This window comes from Eleutherodactylus coqui, chromosome 5 (assembly GCF_035609145.1).
Source record: "Eleutherodactylus coqui strain aEleCoq1 chromosome 5, aEleCoq1.hap1, whole genome shotgun sequence".
NCBI lineage: Eukaryota > Metazoa > Chordata > Amphibia > Anura > Eleutherodactylidae > Eleutherodactylus > Eleutherodactylus coqui.
The window spans coordinates 25,152,697-25,174,167 of NC_089841.1; the positions used below are offsets into that span (position 1 = coordinate 25,152,697).

General features: G+C 44.5%; 1 protein-coding gene across 2 annotated transcripts in view; it reads right to left on the reverse strand.

Annotated features, from left to right (window-relative positions):
* Nucleotides 1-3,683: 3,683 nt before the first annotated feature.
* The window catches only part of LOC136627324 (zinc finger protein 585A-like), a 525,937-nt gene continuing 508,149 nt past the window's right edge, over nt 3,684-21,471 (reverse strand). Inside the window, exons 6-9 of one of the 2 annotated variants that reach the window (XM_066602329.1) lie at nt 20,686-20,789; nt 20,239-20,418; nt 20,033-20,156; nt 3,684-7,369 (exon numbers count right to left, since the gene is read on the reverse strand). In XM_066602329.1, coding sequence (XP_066458426.1) covers nt 5,013-7,369; nt 20,033-20,156; nt 20,239-20,418; nt 20,686-20,789 — 2,765 coding nt within the window. In that variant the 3' untranslated portion in view covers nt 3,684-5,012. The remainder of the gene's footprint in view (nt 7,370-20,032; nt 20,157-20,238; nt 20,419-20,685; nt 20,790-21,471) is intronic. The other variant, XM_066602330.1, reaches the window with a different exon arrangement.

Consider the following 21,471-nt stretch of genomic DNA (forward strand, 5'->3'; position numbering starts at 1 on the left):
TTGAGCCCTGGAGATGTCTTCTGCTAGTCAAAACTGGTTTGACCTGGTTTTGGACACAATATACTGCTCCTTCAATTCTTGTGGGGAATGTTCCCTCCCCTCATCTTAACATCTTCACAGCTTACAACAGAAAATACACAAAATGGCGAACCTCTAATAGTCATTCTCCCACAAGGGGTTAAACTAAACCTTTTCTATATACCAGACAGCATTATGAGATAAGACAAACAGAAGATCAGATAGTCTCTCAGACCACTTCCCTTGCATCCCTTCTCACTGAAATCATAGTGGCTTCATTGTATATTATAATTATACCTTAAAAAGTGTAACTTATGTTAATCATTTTTAGTGGTAGCCTATCATGTATTGTAATTATTCTTGGAGGTAGATACTTTTCCTGTGATGTCATTTATGGTATATAAACCATATACACCTTGGAATAAATTATAAATCATTTGATACCGCAACAGGCTGTTGTGATTTGAATTTCTCTAGGGGCCCTGACTTCTACACGAGATCTGAGATTATCTTCTCCTTGGTAAACACATACATTTTCCTTACAATTAATTAGGCTTAATTTTTTTATAGGGAAAAATCTATGCTAGAAAATATAATCACAATGTATCATATTATTTCTATTCATTACAGGTATATATGACCCATTCTATGCAGGCAATTCATGCATTACATTTCACTCTCCCTCTTGATACTATATATAAAAAGAATATATAAACAAGTGAATCTATCGTATCACTTTTTATTCTATTACCAAGGCCCTCACAATCCACTATATACAGACAACCTATATAATTAATGTTATTTAATATATTTTTGAAGTACATGTATTTTATTGAGCTGTACATTTTCAACTCATAAATTTGCTGCTGGTTCTGCTGTCCAGCTACCATGTATTCCATATTTCCAACCCTATCGGTTTATTACCACACTCTTCCAATGTATTCAGAGACCTTCATCTTGTACATCTCTAGATACATCCTTACTATCCATAGGACCATTGCTCGTTAGCCTCCTCACACCCAACTGTGCATGTGCACTCTTTTAAAAAAAATTCCCGCCATCACTGCTGGCAATATATCCCCACTCCCCCAGCAATCCAGTCCACACCAATCATTCTTCTTTCTAACAGTGTGGCTAGAACTCCATTCCTGAAGCCTCCGGTAAGTCTAATTTTCCCATTTTATTTTCCTTGGTATTGGCACAATACTCTTTCCATCTGTTAGCGCCTCATCCAGAAGAACTACCCACATCCCTCCCTTTCCAGCTGCTTCAGCAATTAGAGCTGCACCCACCATCTATTGGCAATGTCTCCCTTGTCTTTTCCCCGTTGACACTTTAATCACCTTTCTCCTTCAATTCAGCAGTACTACCTTCTGGCATAAACATTTATACACTTACTGTTTCTAGTTGTCCAGCTGTTAATCTGCTCCACCGCTGTGCCCCTTGCTGTTATATAGTGTTACATCTCTTACTAATAATAATCACCAAACTAGCAGTATTTTCTCCCATAAAAAAAATTCTTTTCTACCTCTAATTTACAGTTATAACCAATTGTGCACGATATTCCCCATGTTTACAATTACACTCATTATGCCTTGTTTTTAATTAACTTGGGTCAGATATCATGCATATTTTACATCGGTCTATTTGTTTATTTTTAATCGGTCCATACCATTTGTTTTTGCTACTGTTAGAGAAATCTAGTCCCTTTAAGAAGGCCTGATATCTGTAAGACTTCAGGAAGGGTCACGCTGAGCTTTGGAAAACTCTCAACTAATTATAACATAGTACAACTTCTTGGAATTGTAGAGACACACTGTCTATTCAAGTTGGTTCAGCCTCCGTACGTTATTGTCACAAGAAAATCCTGCTTATAATTCATGGTATGTGGGAGATAGACATGTTTTAGGCAATACAATCCTCCTTCCTCTAGTTATGATCCATACATAATATTAGTCTGTTTACCAAATCCCAATAACTATATAAACTAACAGATACAGCGATTCTTCACGAACCCCCGAGCACATAATCTGTTCGATACTTTGATATTTTTACTCTCCACTGATGATTTGTACTTTTTTGTGCATCTCTTCTCCTTTCTCCCATTTCTTTTACTCCATTTACTCTCCTATCTTAATTATTGTACTTAGCATTTTACCCAACTGTTTGGGAGGAAGGGGCTGTGTCCCTGAAATGCATCAATACTGCCTGTTTTAGTTTAATCAATAAAGAAGAATCAAGGTAATTCTGTGGTTTCAAAAATGTTCTTGGTGAAAAGAGTAACGCCGTAAGTCCACGAATATTAATTTTCTGCAAGTTAATTGTCGCCATAAGCGTGCTTGGAATCTAGCAGTATTTCTTTGATTCTTGGCATATTAAGGGGGCTAATGCTTCCTCTCAGGGTAGCAATTGGCACGGAAAACCTTTCCTACATCCTACTGGATTATGGAGATGTGTTCCCAGGTTCTGATAGGCTGGAATTCTAAGTAAGCTCTTATGTATTTCTGTTGGCAGTATCTTCAAGATTTATAAATGTTTGCACCTTGATATGGACTATTATGTCGCACCAGCTTTCCCAAGTTGTCACTTCTGTATAAAACTCTTGGCTCTCTTGAAATCTGGCATGTTCAGAGCTCATCTGAGCGTGAAAAGCATAGTCTTTGTTTTATCGGGCTGTGTGCTCCATGCTTTATAGTCCTGTATGAATAATGTCTGATATTTTACACTGAAGTTGTAGAACCTTTTCCATGTGAACAGAGCTGTATATTACTGTGTATGACCCTATAGTGATGAGATTGGTCAGAGACGCCCCTGCTGGGGTCAGTGGCGTAATACGGTTCTTAGGATCAGCTATGAAATGATCATTTTCAAAACAAAAAATGTGCTAATAAACTCCACAAAGTCTGGGATCTGCAGTGATTCTCCCCTCCCTACTTATATATATAATGGGTACCAGCTCTCCCTCATCTTCATTGGTTCTGGGGAAACATCATCTAAAGGAAGAAGAAAGATCGGTCCAAATACAAACATGTAAGTTACACAAGTAAACTTTTATGAACAGTTAGCCCCCTGCACATGGACAGAAATTACGCGGCGGGATTTCCTGCAGAATTTCTGCCCATGTCCGCCTGCATAGGATTGCATTACAAACCGCAATCCTATGCAGATGGCCATGATTTGTCCGCGTGAAGACACAGGAGCAAAACAAATCACAGCATGTTCTATTTCTGTGCGAATCTCGCAGAGGCCCGCACAGAAATGTCTGTGGTGACGGGCCGGCTCCACTCTGCGCATGCGCCAGCTGGCAATCAGCCGGCGCATAGAAGGAACAGAAGACGCTGAGAGCGGGTGAGCCGCAGCTCTCTGCAGCGGCACAGGTCCGCATCCTGCTGCGAGAATTCTCACAGCGGGATCCGACCTGGCCGTCTGCAGGCGGCCTTAGAAAAAAGTGTGAAATACTCTGTATACACGGGTGATATAAAGGTGGGTTATCTGGATATTATTTGTTTCTGGATTACAGATGTTTATTGGTAATGACATACAAGTCTTATTTATCACTTATTGTCTAAATTGCTTCCCTTTTTTGTGTATGACATGTCACTTTACATTTTTTATTTTTACCTTTTTTGACAGTTTGATAAAACAGGTTTTAAAAAATCTGCTTCTCTCCGCTGTGAACTTTTTGATGTCGTAGTAAATCTGATTTGTGAGTAAAACATTTCCCCCCCATTCTGTACAAGAAAACGGCTTCTCTCCTGTGTGAGTTTTCTGATGTTCTTTATGGACTAACTGAATAACCACATGATATCAACTCAATATTTGCAAATGTTGATTTCAACATCACGTCGACCATCTTATAGAATCATAGACCATCTCAGCCTGGGAAGATTATTTTTCTGCCTAGAATGTATTTAGTAATATGCCTTGATTTTGTCATACTTGTGAGACAACCTATGTCTATGCATATCGTACCACTTTCTTTTACCCATCTATAAAAAATGATAAGGAGGCAGTTCATGGAAAGAGCTGATATTCCTTTGTCAAAATCAGAACACTCAGTCTCATCTGGTTACTTCTAAGGTGTGTGGTCATCTATGACTCTTATTTTAACTCTATCTAATCTGATAAATTTCTATAACAGTACTTATATAGTTTTTCTTGCCATTGTTATTATTATTTTAGCCAGTTCTGTATTCAGATTGTCTAGACTATTTATGTAGTTATCAATGATATTGGAGTAGAGTGAACTTAGGTTGCGTACTGTTACTCTTAACAAACCCTCCTTCCTCTATTCATGATCCATACATAATACTAGTCTGCTTACTAAATCACACTAACTATATAAACTAACAGATACAGCGATTCTTCACGAACCCCCGAGCACATAATCTGGTCGATACTTTGATACTTTTACTCTCCACTGATAATTTGTACTTTTTTGTGCATCTCTTCTCCTTTCTCCCATTTCTTTTACTCTATTTACTCTCCTATCCTAATTATTGTACTTTACCCAACTGTTTCGGAGGAAGGGGCTGTGTCCCTGAAATGCATCAATACTGCCTGTTTTAGTTAAATCATTTGTTTTATCGGGCTGTGCGCCCCAAGTTGTATAGTCCAGTATAAATAAAGTCTATTATGTGTTACACTTTCCCATGTGATCACAGCTGTATATTACTGTGTGCGACTCTTCCTAGTATATGACCCTATAGTGATGAGATGGAGGGCCCAAATACAAACATGTAAGTTGCACAAGTAAACTTTTATGAACAGTTAGAAACAAGTTTAGAGACGCAGTTATATGTATCAGTGTGAAAAATTCTATGTACACGGCTGATAATAAAGGTGGGTTATCTGGATTATATTTGTTTCTGACTAACAGCTCTTCATCGGTAAATACATACATTTCTTATTCATCACTAAATTACTTCCCTTTTCTTGTATGACATGTGACTACTTTTTTTTTACCTTTTTTTGTATGGTTTGACAAAACAGGCTTAAAAAGATGTCTTCCCACCAGTGTGAGCTTTTTGATGTCGCAGTAAACATGATTTGTGAGTAAAACATTTCCCACATTCTGAACATCCAAACGGCTTCTCTCCAGTATAAGTTCGCTGGTGTTTAACCAGGTGCTTTTTCATTGTAAAACATTTCCCACGTTCTGAACAAGGAAATGGCTTTTCTCCTGTGTGAATTCTCTTATGTGTAACAAGGGCTGATTTTTTTATAAAACATTTCCCACATTCTGGACAAGAAAATGGCTTTTCTCCTGTGTGAATTCTTTGATGTCGCAAGAGATGTGATTTCTCTCGAAAATATTTCCCACATTCTGAACATCCAAACGGCTTCTCTCCAGTATGAGTTCGCTGGTGTTTAACAAGGTCTTTTTTAATTGTAAAACATTTCCCACATTCTGAACATCCAAACGGCTTCTCTCCAGTATGAGTTCGCTGGTGTTTAACAAGGTCTGTTTTAATTGTAAAACATTTCCCACATTCTGAACATCCAAACGGCTTCTCTCCAGTATGAGTTCGCTGGTGTTTAACAAGGTCTGTTTTCATTGTAAAACATTTCCCACATTCTGAACATCCAAACGGCTTCTCTCCAGTATGAGTTCGCTGGTGTTTAACAAGGTCTGTTTTCATTGTAAAACATTTCCCACATTCTGAACAAGAAAATGGCTTTTCTCCTGTGTGAATTCTTTTATGTGTAACAAGGGCTGATTTCACTGCAAAACATTTCCCACATTCTGAACAAGAAAATGGCTTTTCTCCTGTGTGAATTCTCTTATGTGTAACAAGGGCTGATTTTCCTATAAAACATTTCCCACATTCTGAACAAGGAAATGGCTTTTCTCCTGTGTGAATTCTCTGGTGTTTACCAAGGTCTGATTTTCCTATAAAACATTTCCCACATTCTGAACAAGGAAATGGCTTTTCTCCTGTGTGAATTCTCTGATGTGTAACAAGGACTGATTTCGCTGCAAAACATTTCCCACATTCTGAACAAGAAAATGGCTTCTCTCCTGTGTGAATTCTTTTATGTGTAACAAGGGCTGATTTTTTTATAAAACATTTCCCACATTCTGGACAAGAAAATGGCTTTTCTCCTGTGTGAATTCTTTGATGTCGCAAGAGATGTGATTTCTCTCTAAAATATTTCGCACATTCTGAACATCCAAACGGCTTCTCTCCAGTATGAGTTCGCTGGTGTTTAACAAGGTCTTTTTTCATTGTAAAACATTTCCCACATTCTGAACAAGAAAATGGCTTTTCTCCTGTGTGAATTCTCTTATGTGTAACAAGGACTGATTTCGCTGCAAAACATTTCCCACATTCTGCACAAGAAAATGGCTTCTCTCCTGTGTGAATTCTCTTATGTGTAGCAAGGACTGATTTCGCTGCAAAACATTTCCCACATTCTGAACAAGGAAATGGCTTCTCTCCTGTGTGAATTCTTTTATGTCTAACAAGGGCTGATTTTTTTATAAAACATTTCCCACATTCTGCACAAGAAAATGGCTTTTCTCCTGTGTGAATTCTCTTATGTGTAACAACGGCTGATTTCGCTGCAAAACATTTCCCACATTCTGAACAAGAAAATTGTTTTTGTCCTGTGTGAATTCTTTTATGTGTAACAAGGACTGATTTCTCTGTAAAACATTTCCCACATTCTGAACAAGGAAATGACTTCTCTCCTGTGTGAATTCTTTTATGTGTAACAAGGGCTGATTTTTTTATAAAACATTTCCCACATTCTGGACAAGAAAATGGCTTTTCTCCTGTGTGAATTCTCTTATGTATAACAAGGGCTGATTTCTCTGTAAAACATTTCCCACATTCTGAACAAGAAAATGGCTTTTCTCCTGTGTGAATTCTTTTATGTGTAACAAGGGCTGATTTTGCTGCAAAACATTTCTCACATTTTGAACATGAAAATGGCTTCTCTCCTCTGTGAGTTCTCTGATGTCTAACAAGGTTTGATTTCCATGTAAAACATTTCCCACATTCTGAACAAGAAAATGGCTTCTCTCCTGTGTGAAATTCTTGATGTCGCAGTAAATGTGTTTTGTGAGCAAAACATTTCCCACATTCTGAACATGAATAGGTCTTCTCCCCTGTGTGAGTTCTATGATCTTCTCCCCTCCTGTGACATCTATTCTGCTCATCAGTCTGTGATGAATCAGAAGATGGGACCTGTATAAGAGGATCCGATGATGGATCTTTGCTGTGAAGGGCTGAGGAGATATCTGGGATAATGGCAGGTTCTTCATATGTATCTTGTGTGATACCGCAATCCTCTGCTTTACAATCTGCAGATATCAGATGTCTCTCTGAGCTCCCGATACCGTCATCTGCCAAGAATAAAGCTGATTATTCTTTAATACTATAGACTTTAAAAATGATACTGATATTTTATAACATTTCTATACAAATAACAAGTCATGTAGAAAAAGGTCATCATCATCTAAGGGTGCTTTTACACAGGCTGACAGCTGCTAGAGCTATCACTGAAGAGAGCCATTATAGATGACTGTCTGCCCATGTAAACACGGATCCTGACAGAGAAACTGAGTGAGAATCGCTCAACTTTCAAAGTCACTTGGTTTGCAGCTCACTTAAACACCAAGTGATTGTCAGTGAAGAACAAATCATCAAAAACTACAGATGTGAATTGGGACTTAAAAGTAGCTAATTCTGGTTTCCATCAATATAGGGGATCTGGGGATCTGATAAGGGTCATGAAGAGTAATTTGCAGAGTCCTCCACAAGACCCGGGCTCCTGTCCTCGGTAGCTACAGGAATAGTATATTCCATACAGATGGAGTTCGGCCATTTCTGCACCAACATCAGTTTCTGTTTTTCCATAAAGAAATCTCCCATGAAGCCGGATGTCAGTAACACACGGTGTGCAGCAAATACAGAACTGCTCATCTGTAAAACAGCTTAGTGCATTCAATAATGCGATATGCTGTCACATCAGATCAGGGCAGGACGGGGCAGGGAGGCATGTTCTTCCAGGCCAAGGTTTACGGTCACCATGTTTGCCGCCGCTCTCAAAGGTACGGGGACTCCTGCAAGTACTAGTGCTGACAGTCTTACTCACGGTACTGTCATGTCCCGCTCTCTCATAGGCTGACAGAGTGACCTCCCTCCCCGGCTCCAGCGTTCACTGTAGTTTGACTGACCGCACAGGGGGGAAAGAAGTGAGGTCACGTTGTGAGCCGGAGAGAGCGAGCGCACAATGGAGGATAATGGGGCAATGGAACATGGGGTCTGTTTGGGGGACATTGGAGGATGATGGAGCCTATACCTTTTGGTGTTTAAAGTTTATTCTGAGTCCCATAAGACTCTAGTTATGCCACTGATTGGGAGCATAGGAGGTCACAATACTAACTGAGGCCACAGAGTGGGGGTCACATTATTGATTGAAGCCTTAGAGCGAGTCACATTACTAATTGAGGCCATGGCAGGGGGCAATATTACATAAAGTAAGACCACAATGGGCATATTATTGGATGTAAAGGGAGGGGGAGGGGCACTGAAATGTCAACTAGTGGTTGCAGCAGCAGCTTAATGGGAAGAGGGAGGAGAAGTAAGTTTGGCTGCAAGAAAACAGGAAGAAAATAATATATTACATAATTTTTAATTTATTCCAGTGTGTGTGTGTGTGTGGGGGGGGGGGGGTTCTGAGGTTTGCTCTAGGTCCCCTAGGGTTCTTTGTATGCCCCTGCTTCTACTCGCAGCCTATACACTTCATAGTTCCCGGTCATGCAGCAAGCTCTGCTCTGTAGACCTGCTGTCAGGCTGCGATACATCTGTAAACTGTGCCCTTAATGCGCTCGTCTGAAACTGGTCATAAAGGGGAAATACAGTTCCTGGTTCTGTTTACATGTACACAGCTTGGGTCAGTTGCTGTATTTACGTACCAAGCTTGGTTCTGGTATTGTATGTATGTACATCACCAAGCTTGATTTTGGTGTTGTAATTATGTTATGACCTTGGTTCTGGTGCTGTATTTATGGCACCTAGTGGCCAGCTCTGATAGTACACCCTCCTATACCTCATATATATTCTACAGTTCATGCACAGCGATTTTTGCATCAAGTGTTTTGAAAAGAACCACAACCAGCGGAATCTGCTCAGGCCCCCATATTGCTGGCCAATTCAATTTCCTATTTCTAGTTATATGCAGCAGACCCACTAGGACCCCCACTAAGCTGGAAGGCCACATACACAGGCACGGTGTTTCTTCTTCACTCGTGACCTGTGCTCCACCCCCATCCTGGATATTTCATTGAGAGCCGGATTGAAGTCCGTCATTGAGACAAAGAAAAACAGCAAACAGAATAAATCATGACCTTTTACATCCCAGAGCATACTCCCAGAACTATTCTCAAGCCCCCGACCCAGCCCATCCGAACTGGAGAGGTCACAGGTTCAGACTCCACATATGGACAACCCAACATCTCCACCACTAGGAGACCAATCTGTCCTCCCACTATCAACATCAGAAGACCCCTCACTCTGCCTCCGTTACGGCTAGTGATGAGCGAGCATACTCACTAAGGGCAATTGCTCGAGCGAGCATTGCCCTTAGCGAGTACCTGCCCGTTCGAGAGACTAGGTTCGGGTGCCGGCAGCGAGCAGGGAGCTGCGGGGAGGAACGGAGGGGAGATCTCTCTCCCCGCTCCCCCCTGCTGACTGCCGCAACTAACCGCACCCCCGCGCGGGCACCCGAACCTTTTCTCTCGAGCGGGGAGATACTCGCTAAGGGCAATGCTCGCTCGAGCAATTGCCCTTAGTGAGTATACTCGCTCATCTCTAGTTACGGCGCTTTTTCTTTGTATTCAACATCTCTTTAAAGCAGAATTACAATCTACACTATGCGATATCAACGGCCAGATACATGATCTAGGACAGCGTACTACGGATCTGAAACACAAGACAGATGACATAGTAGACGCCCTGGATGAGGAACGAGCTGGGGTGAAGATTACTCTGAGCAGATAGAAGCTTTAGAATTGAAATGTGAGGATCTGGAAGACTGAAGTAGATGGGCCAATATCCGAATCAGAGGTATGCCAGAGGCTATCACTAACATCCATGAAGCTGCAACTAATTTGTTCTCTGCGCTGCTAACACAAGTCTCTTAAGAAAGCTTACGTATCATCCGTATCCACCGTGCCCTGGCCACACTTAAAGGGGTTGTCCCGCGAAAGCAAGTGGGGTTATATACTTCTGTATGGCCATATTAATGCACTTTGTAATATACATTGTGCATTAATTATGAGCCATACAGAAGTTATTCACTTACCTGTTCCATTGCTAGCGTCCCCGTCTCCATGGTGCCGTCTAATTTCAGCGTCTAATCGCCCGATTAGACGCGCTTGCGCAGTCCGGTCTTCTCTCTTCTAAATGGGGCCGCTCGTGCCGGAGAGCGGCTCCTCGTAGCTCCGCCCCGTCACGTGTGCCGATTCCAGCCAATCAGGAGGCTGGAATCGGCAATGGAGCGCACAGAGCCCGGAGTGAAGATCCCGGCGGCCATCTTACTCAGGTAAGTAAGAAGTCGCAGCAGCGCCGGGATTCGGGTAGGTACTGTACGTTTTTTATTTTAAACTCCTGCATCGGGTTTGTCTCGCGCCGAACGGGGGGGCTATTGAAAAAAAAAAAAAAACATTTCGGCGCGGGACAACCCCTTTAACAAACCAAATCTGCCAAGAAACATTGTCCTCAAACTCCATTATGGCGAGATGAGCGACCAGATACCAGCAGCTGCAAAAAATCTGACCGTGCTCCTGGGGCTTCCGGGGTCTGTCCAGATCTATGCGGATATTGCCCCAATCACTCTGGCTAAAAGAAGAAGTCTGAGTCCTCTCACTTAAGTTTTAGAAAGAGCTAATATCCATTATAGATGGAATTTCCCCTTCACATTGAACGTGAAGATCAACCAGCAAATATATCATTTCTGAATTCTGGAAGAAGGAAGATGTACTTTGGTGGAAGAAAGAATTCCCCTCGATTCTCCGAATGTCGTGACACCCAGAGCCCAGCGGCCAACGAGAACCTGGTCAATGACTGTATCTCCACGCCGAGATTGGCCCTTCCAGTGATGTAGAACTCCATTCAACTACGGGACTATACGGTACTCTTCCATATGTAACACAGCATCACCTGGGGTGGGGAATTACAGGGAGGGGGCTGTAATGATGGACTTTAGTCATCTACAAGTCTTTACAACGCATCTCTCTGACCCCCCCAAGCAAAAGAGACATTTCAAGACATTTCTTATTACTGGGGGCCACCCTGGGCGATTAGCTGTTCAAGTGCTATTCCAAAACGTCCCGTGTGCCTGCATTTTTAGGTTGGGTTGCTCTCGGTACCTGCGAGACAAACAGTCTGATCATCAATGAATATGGTTAATGTTTAGAGTATGTGATTTTGATCTGTTTTTTTTCACCCTTTCTTCTCTAGCTAGCTTTAGCTCCAGGACGGATTGGAGCTATTTGTTGCCCTTTCCACCCTGGACCTGGTGGGTGTCTCACATATTATGGGGAACGCGCCCGACGTCTGGACCACTCTGCGTTTACAAGCCCAAGACGTTGTTATGTTTCTGTTAGTTGTAAGTTTTCCCAGCTATGTGTTTTTATCTAAGGTAAATAAGGGAGATGGAATAAATCCTCCACAGTGCCACCTATTGAAAGGCAGCATTTCTGACCCCTATCTAAGGTACCTATCTAAGGTAATATCCACATGTAAGCACTATGTCTATCTGCTCCGATATGTAGGATCTTCTAGACAAGCTCCCTGTGGAAGGGCTGTAATTCCTAGATCAGGGCTTTCTAGGCCTCGAACGGGTAGAAACCATGGAGACTCTCATCCAAGAACTGAGATATAATAATAAACAATCAGCAAAATGGTAGTTATCCTATCTCATAAAGTTAAGGGGTTTAATGTGTCTCTAAAAAGACGCAAAGCTCTGGCCCAATATTTGAAATTTAAACCAGACATTATTTGCCTACAGGACACTCACTTCTCCTCCTCACCCCCAGTACTCTAAAATATATTCCTCAACAGCCCCTAAGAAACACCAGGGGGTTACTATCCTCATTATAACTTTCTCCTCCTGATTGTTACCCATATGGAAGCTGATCCACAGGGCAGATTCCTTATTCTGCAGGGCTCTCTCTATGATAATAAAGTAATGATAGTTAACTCCTATGCTTTTACCACAAATTCACATAAACTCTTTTCCATGGTAGCCAATAAACTCCGAAACATTCCAGATACCCACATTTATTGGATAGGAGATTTCAATATGGTGCGGTCCCTCTCTATAGATTGTTCTTACTCGGGTCTTGATAGACTAAGTCCAGCTCAGCGAGTCTCATTGAGGGCCACACTGGTGGATTTGGCAATAGTGGATGTGTGGAGGGAGAATCATGGAGCAAGAAGGAATTACACCTTCTCTCTGCCCAAGCCTTACTCACGCATAGATTAGATCCTCGTATCCCCTTTGATTCTGCCGGCACTGGTTCAGGCCCGAAATATCCCATGTGCCTGGTCGGACCATGATATAGTTATATTGCACTTCCTGGATCAACTTTCACACACTCACACTCTGTAAGATGGAGACTTAATGAACCTCTTTTAAAAAATCCTGTGTCTCATTCCTAAATTAATGACCAACTCAAAACCTACTTAGATAAGAATGTCATCCCCAACTCACAACCGGTTTGGGTCTGGTTAGCACATAAAGAATACATGAGGGGACAGATCATTAAAATCGCGTCACACATTAAGCTAGAGAGAGCTGGGAACATAGTAAACCTGGAGCGCGGTTGGGCATCCTGTAGCGAGCGAACCAACAGCTCTCCAGCTTAGCCCTGATTAAAGAAATAAGAGATGTTAAGCTTTAGTTGAATGTCCTCTACACATCCCAGGTTGAGAGGGCCCTCCAGTGGACGAAAGCCTGTTACTACTGACTGGCTAATAAACCCGATAAGCTATTAGCCACAAAGCTTAGGCAAAGAGACTCACAATTTACTCTATCCGATCCAACAACGGGAACTGCACCTCAAATACCCACACAATTGCACAGACATTTCGAGATTTCTATAGCTCTGTCTATAAATATAAACCACCGAGGCACCCACTAGCATCACAGTCCTTCTTGGACGAGATCTCCCTACCGCAACTAGACCCAAATCAACAATTGATTTAATCCAAACCATTGGGTGGAGGAGGTAGAAGAAACCATAAAAAAACCTAAAGCTAGGCAAAGCCCCAAGGCCTGATGGGCTGACTGCGCTCTATTATAAAAAGTTTGTAGAGTCCCTTATCGACCCCCTGGTTCATCTGTACAATGACCTATTATTAGGAAAACATACCTGAGGAGTTCTTAGATGCTCATATAATAGTAATTCCTAAACCCAATAAGGACCACACCACCCCAAAGAATAACCACCCCATTTCCCTCTGAAACCTGGATTATAAATTTTTAGTAGTATTTTTGCCAACTGGATAAATAAATATCTTCCCTCCGTGATCCACAAGGACCATGGTGGGTTTTATACCTGCACGACAAGCCCCTGATAATGTTAGAATAATTCTGAACCTAGTCCACATCGCACAATCCCAGAATTCACCACTGCTTCTTCTAGCACTCGATATAGAATAGGCATTGGATAGCCTGTCATGGGACTATCTATTTACTGATTTAGATAGGATGGGTGTGGGAGGTCACCTGAGGCTCACCTCACACGCATGCTGCATAAGCTGAGGGACAGACCTGCTGCTATTCAGGGAAAATGATTGTGTAGGGTAGCGGTTACGATTAGGCAGGGATCCTTGCTCCAAGAACCCAACAGTCCTTTCTGGGACTACAACTCCTCTCATTGTGTGCATCAGCAGTTTGGCTGGCTGGGAGCCGTTATACTATTACCGTTTACTGTGTATATTTTGGGCTATAAACGTACGCATTTTGACCAAGTGCATTGTACAACATGATGAAGACTAGGGCTAGGGGGCGAGGTCAAGGATGTGGGCGTCCGAATGAGCGTGTGGGCAGAGGCCGAGGTCCTGGGTGGGGTGAAACAGTGCCTGCTGCTGAGGGATTAGTAGAGCGCTGCGTATCTATGCTTCATCTCACATTTTGCAGGTCCGCGTGGTAGACCATTATTAAAAGCACAACAGTGCGATCAGGTCATGACGTAAATAGCGGATAACGCGTCCAGTAATTTATCCAACACCCAGTCTTACACGCAGTCCACTCACGCTAGCCAAGGGACTGGACCTCCAAATCCTCAGGCTGATCCTCCTTCCTCCGAGCCTGGTTACTCCAGGAAAATTAGAGATTCAGAACAAGCATACTCCTAGGAACTGTCCTTGGGTCCCTGCCCTGGGTCGGAAAAATGGTTCATCAGCACCTGATGAGTTTGTCGTGACCGGTGCCCAAAATTTGGAACTTTCACAGACTCAGGATGATGAGGGTGGGGACTCCCAAGTAGTGTCTCAAGAGCTATTTGTGGATGATGATGATGAGACACAGTTGTCTGTCAGTGAGGTTGTTGTTAGGGCAGTAAGTCTTGTGGATGATGAGGTGACTGACCCCACCTAAGTTGGAAAGCCTACTGAAGACAGCGCTTCAGAGGGGGAGGCAAGTGCAGCACCAAAACAGGTTGGAAGAGGCGGTGGGGTGGCCAGAGGGAGAAGTAGGGACACAGCAAGTAATCCCCCAACTGTTCCCCACAACACCTCCTCGTGGCAAGCTCACGCGCAGAGAGCTAGGTGTTTGAAGGTCTGGAGGTTTTTTTTATGAGAGCGCGGACAACCGACGAACAGTGGTGGGCAACCTGTGCTGCACCAAGATCAGCAGGAGAGCCACCACTACCAGACTGACCACCACCAGCATGCGCAGGCATATAATGGCTAAGCACCCGACGAGGTGGAATGAAGGCCATTCACCGCCTGCGGGTCACACTGCAGGACTCTTCCCCTGTGTTACATCCTGGCACAGAGATGCAATCCCCCTCCCAGGACGCAGGCATGAGCGTCTACACCTCCACGGTCCTCCGCTGCCTCCACCAATGTGTCCCACCACAGCATTCAGCTGTCCATATGTCCATAACCTAAGCATTAGAGCGCTAGCAGAAATATGCGGTCACCCACCCGTATGCACAATCGCTAAACGTGCATATCTCCAAACTACTGAGCTTGGAGATGCTGCGATATAGGCTGGTAGAAACTGAGGCTTTCCGCAACCTTATGGCGGCGGCCGTCCCTCGCTACTCAGTCCCCAGTCACCACTATTTTTCACGCTGCGCCGTCCCCGCCCTACACCAGCATTTGTCACAAAATATAAAACGTGCCCTCACCAATGCAGTTACTGGAAAGGACCACTTAACCACCAACACATGTGCTGGCGGGCAGGGACATTACATCTCCCTGATGGCACATTGGGTTAACCTGGTGGAGGCTGGGACCGAGTCTGACCCAGGGTCCGCTCACGTGCTACCCACACCGAGGATTGCGGGTCCTACCTCGGCTTATTATGCCACCTCCTCCATACCCCCTCTGCTCCTCCTCCACCTCTCCATCTGTCCCATCTCTACCATCTGTGAGCACGTTGCCTTTAGTCGGTAGCTTGAGGAACTGCAGCACTGCTGTGGGGAAGTGTCAGCAGGCCGTGCTGAAACTACTCAGCTTGGTGACAAGAGGCACACCACCCAAAAACCTCCAACCAGGCATGGTCGTGTGTGATAATGACCGTAACCTGGTGGCGGCTCTGCAGCTTGGCAGACTAACACATGTGCCATGCGGCCCCACGTGTTCAATCTGGTGGTTCAGCGCTTTCTTAAAAACGTGTGCGCACATTACAGAAAGTCCACCACATATGCTGCCACCCTCAGGACACTGCAACATTGCTTCCAGCTGCCAGTGCATCGACTGTCGGGCGACGGGCCCACGCACTGGAATGCATCATTGCACATGTTGGCCAGGCTTTACGAGCAGTGTAGAGCCATTGTTGAATACCAGCTGCAACATGGCCATCAGAGTGGTAGTCAGCCTCCGCAGTTCTTCACAGAGGAAAAGGGCATGGATGTCTGACATCTGTCAGGTGTTAGGAAACTTTGAGAAATCAACATAAATGGTGATCGGTGATGCGGCCATTATCAGCGTAACCATCCCACTGCTTCGCCTGCTGAGAAGGTTGCTGCTAAGCATTAAGACCAACGCTTTATGGATAGAACAGGAGATGGGGGATGGAAATACGTCACTTGATAGCCAGACCACTCTCACATCTGTTTAACAGCACGTATTGGAGGAGGAGGAGAAGGACGGGGAAGAGACTGCTGCCCACAATGCAGAGGGTACCCATGCTACTTCCTTCACATCTGTTCAGTGTGTATGGGCTGAAGAGGAGGAGGAGAAGGAGACTGAGAGTTATCCTCCTAGTGAAGAAAGCGGTGTTGCGTACTGGGACTCACATGACATACATGGCTGACTCCATGTTAAGCTGCCTTTTCTGTGACCCTCGCGTTAGATGCATTCTTGCCAACACGAATTACTGTTAACCCTTCTCGACCTATGGTATAAGGAGAACCTTTCCACTCTCATTCCCGAAGAGGAAAGGAGTACGAAAGTGATGCAATACCACAAGGCCTTGGTGGAAAAGCTGATACTAAAGTTCCCATCTGACAACGCTAGCGGTAGAGAACGTAGTTCAGTGGGACAACTAGCAGGGATGATGCAGGGATCAGGCAGCATGTCTAGCGCAGGCAGGGATACACTCTCCAAGGCCTCTGCCAGTTTTATGGCTCCCCAGCCAGACTTTGTCACCATTCCCCAGTCTAGGCTGAGTAGGAAGGAACACTGTAAAAAGATGGTGTGGGAGTACATAGCCGACTTTACCAACGTCCTCTGTGATCCCTCTGTTCTACACAAACTATTGGGTGTCAAAGATTGACACATGGCACAAAATTGCACTGTACGCATTGGAGGTGCTGGCCTGCCCTGCCGCTAGCGTCTTATCACAGAGGGTGTGTAGTGCTGCTGGAAGAATTATCACGGATAAGTGTAGCCGCCTGTCAACTGACAGCACCGACAGGCCTACACTCATTAAGATGAACAAAGTCTGCATTGCCCCTGACCTTTCTTCTCTGCCGGTGGAAAGCAGCATAACATAAAGTATCTTTAAGCTGGAACTGGAGAACCATGCACCCCCTATCACTCCAAAAAAGGGTAGAAGTAGCTTGGACTGTCCTTCTCTGATCTTCCTCCTCCTCCTCCTAAACCAGCATGTCAGCATGCTCTGTAAAAACAAATTTTTTACGGAGGGCTGCCTACAGGCTCTGTTAGCAAATTAAGCAAGTACGAGCTCTATGTTAAAAAAAAAAATTCTGGCGTTCACCTGCACTCTGGGTAAACAAATTTTTCAGAGGTACACCTATACTTTTGGTACACAATTTTTTCCGGAGTTTGCCTATACTCTTGGTACACAGATGTTTCAGGGGTTCGCCTTTACTCTTGGTAAAGCAATTGTTTCTGGGGTTCACCTATTGTCTTGGTAAACAAATGTTTCAGGGGTTCACCAATAGACTTGGTACACATGTTTCAGGGGTTCGCCTATACTCTTGGTACACAAATGTTGCAGGGGTTCGCCTATAGCCTTGGTACACGTTTCAGGGGTTCACTTATACTTTTGGTACACAAATTTTTCAGGGGTTCGCCTATACTCTTGGTAAAGCAATTGTTTCTGGGGTTCGCCTATACTCTTGGTATACAAATGTTTCAGGGGTTCGCCTATACGCTTGGTCAACAAATGGTTCAGGGGTTTGCCTATAGTCTTGGAACTCATGTTTCAGGGGTTCGCCTATAGTCTTGGTACACGTTTCAGAGGTTTTCCCATAGTCTTGGTACACAAATCTTTCAGGGGTTCACCTATACTCTTGGTCAACAAATGTTTCAGGGGTTCACCTATACTCCAGGTAAACAATTACGCTGCACTCTCGCTCCACAAATCTTTCAGCTTCTCACCTGCAATCTTTTTAAAATGGCTTGTTTACTTCTATGTAGAAGTACTGGCCTCTGAGTCCCCACTATGCTGGCATTTGTGGCTAATGAAATGCTGCGACGGAGGTGGCATGGGGTGGCACTTACAATTATACATTAATTTGTCTGCGATTTGTCTGCTATAAAGCACAACTTTAAAATGGTCACATGGCGTACGGAAACGTATCCCAGCGCGGTAACCATCTTTGGCCACTAATTTCTTCACGGTTCATGCTGTCCTTCCCCGGGGCACTGGTTAACAAGCCCCTCGGGGAGATATATATTTTTTTCTATTTGCACGCTCCCTCAAGCGGCAGAAGCGTCGTTGTGTGCCCGGATGCTTGGAGGGGTTGCCCGGGTAAGACTGCCACCTGCCAGCTACCACGGGCGGATAGGCAGAGTGGGGACTCAGGGACTCCGTGGCTCTGTCCCAAAAGAGAAGCCGCAGAGGGGCAGCTGCGTTGCATTGACTCCAGTGTGCGCATCCCCACTCCTTTTTGGCGCTTTGAGAAAATAGGTCAAATACCACCAACTCTCCGCCAGTACGCCTGGACAAAGGTGGGTTGACCTGAATCCCTGGGATGAGAGGAAAGGGCCGCTCCGTGCGGGGGTGGCGTCGGACCGTCCTACGGTGTCGTGGAGCTCTTGTCGGTGAAGTAGGCGAATGGGTGCACCTTACTCTGTCTGGGATGGGGACAGCTGGATGCAGTGCTGGGAAACATTTTCAATACGTTGTGGATGCAGGCACGTGCCTGCGTCCTGGTGGGGAGTGGACAGCAATGCCAGCATGTAACAAAGGAGAAGAGGCAGTGGTGTCACCCGCAGGCGGTGATTGGCCTTCGTTGCACCTAGTGTGGTGCTTAGTTAAGGCGTGCCAGCATGTGTGCCTTGCTGATTATGGTCTGTCCCATCTAAATTGTTAGGGGGGTGATCACCAGGCTCTTGCCAACAATTTGGCTTAATAGTGCGACCTCAGATGCATCCATGCATGCTGCTTCTGTTGCTCCCTATGCGTTTCTGTGGTGTTTCCATCACTTTCTGATGTTTTCAGGTGATTTACACAACCTCCCCCATGAGGAGCATGGGTCACCTTCAAAAATGCTCGAGAGTCCCATTGACTTCAATGTGGTTCGTTATTTGAAACGAGCTCTTGAGCATTACGAAAAAGTTTGACTCGAGTAACAAGCACCCAAGCATTTTGGTGCTTGCTCATCTCTAATCATAACACCACATCATACTTCATTCCATACACCTCCTAAATATCATACCAATATCCTACCAAGCATTATTATTACCAGTCCACACTTTTTACATCCTTACTTTCACAAAATTCTTTTTTTCTTTCCATACCCTCACCATCCCATTCTCAGGTCCTGACCTTAGTATCTAACAGTCCCTCTCCGTTCTCCTTTCCCATTATCCAGCACCCTCGTTTGACACATCCTTATAGGTCTTCATAGCAGCACAATGAAGGCATGCTGCAATCTGTAGACACAATCTCTTACCGGTGATGCCGGATCCCTCCTCCTCCGGGCCTGCAAGCACTGAATGCAGAGTGGAGGATGAGCTGGTGGGGATAGTTTGTGGTTCGGGGGCAGCATGGGCCACGGCACCTCTCCAGCCCTGCTCGCCGCCGGCTACTGTAGCAGTAGGGCTGTGGAGCAGAGATCTTCTGCAGCCACATTCTCTAGCTACCGCTTGATACAGCAGCCGTCCGCCGTGCAGTCGCTGACTAGCATCACTGTATGACCGGAATGCTTACATGTCAGCTATTAGTAAATGTGTATTGCTGATATGTAGACCTTCTGATTATACACTGACTTTACTCAACAACCGTGAAGCGAGTGGCTCTACTAATACAACTAGCACAGTTTTCTGCCTGCCCAGCACCTTCCTCCCTACAAACACCAGGGGCACTTGCCCCACTTTCCCCCAGCTACAATCCTGCTAAATACATCCATTACCTGGTGATGGGAGCGGCTGGTGGGTCTCCATCATAATGACCTTGAACAGATCCTTGTGTCCTTCTAAATACTCCCACTCCTCCATGGAGAAATAGACAGCGACATCCTGACACCTTATAGGAACCTGACAACACAATATACAGTCATCACCCAGAAGCCTCCAGTGCTGTTACTGTATAATGTCCCAGCATTCCCTGCATCGTCACCTCTCCAGTGAGCAGCTCAATCATCTTGTTGGTGAGTACTAGAATCTTCTGTACATTGATGTCCTCATGTATCAGGGGGTGAAGTGAGGGCCTCATGATTGGGCTCAGGGGTCTCCCCCATTTATCACACATGGGGGCCTGACAGCCATCACTAGAGGTCTTCTTCACTACTGCGTAATTCTGTATATGGGGAGACATTAATAAATATCACTACAGACATTTCCAGAGTCCATCACCTGCCCAGTGACATCATCTGTTATTACCATAGATAAGAATGATGTAATGTTACATCATCAGAATCTCTCCCCTCTCCAGTGACATCATCTGTTATTACCATAGATGAGAATGATGTAATGTGACATCATCAGAATCTCTCCCCCCTCCAGTGACATCATGTTATTACCATAGATAAGAATGATGTATTGTGACATCATCAGAATCTCTCACCTCCCCAGTAAGCTGGAAGAGTATCTCTAGGGTGAGATTTAATACACTTTTTGCCATCTTGTTTCTGTCCTTCTCCATCTTTGATGAATCAGTCATGTAGGGTCCTAAATGGAAAGAATATGAACCGGTGTAAAAAAAAAAAAAAAAAAAAAATCACAAAAAAGACATTATAACTGTCTTTTGAGATACTAAGAGGAAACATTTAAAAGTGTTTTCTTATTACTTATAATTGCTTTACAACCCCTGTGTCTTTCCTGGTTGCCTCTGACCAGGACATGTGACTGCTGCAGCCAATCACTGGCTATAAAAGGTCTCTGCTGTGGGCAGTGATTGGCTGCAGCAGTCACATGTCCTGGTAAGCAGCAACCAGGAAAGACACAGGGGTTGTGAAGTAATCTGAATGGTCTCCGCCTTCCCTGTCCAACGTACAGCCAAGCGCAGAACAGTGATAACCTGTGTCCCCCCCCCCCCCCCTCGTAGACCCCAGCGGAGAGCTGTCACTCTGAGTAACCCTTGAGTGACTGATCCTAGCCCCCCGCAGGTACTGCCTGCACTCTTCTCTCCATCCTTCTTATTCCTCTTTCCTCAGTCTGCTGAATCCCGTCTCCATACCCGGCACACAGGCAATCTGCGACACTGAGACGAGGCTGACCTTATAGACAGAGCATACAAGTCATAGGAGGAGGCCATGCTGTGTAATAATGTGCAGTTATTGGAGCTGAAGCATTACTGGGGAGGGGGCTACCACTGAGAGATGATGTACAAGTGAATGCAGAGTAAGTAGAC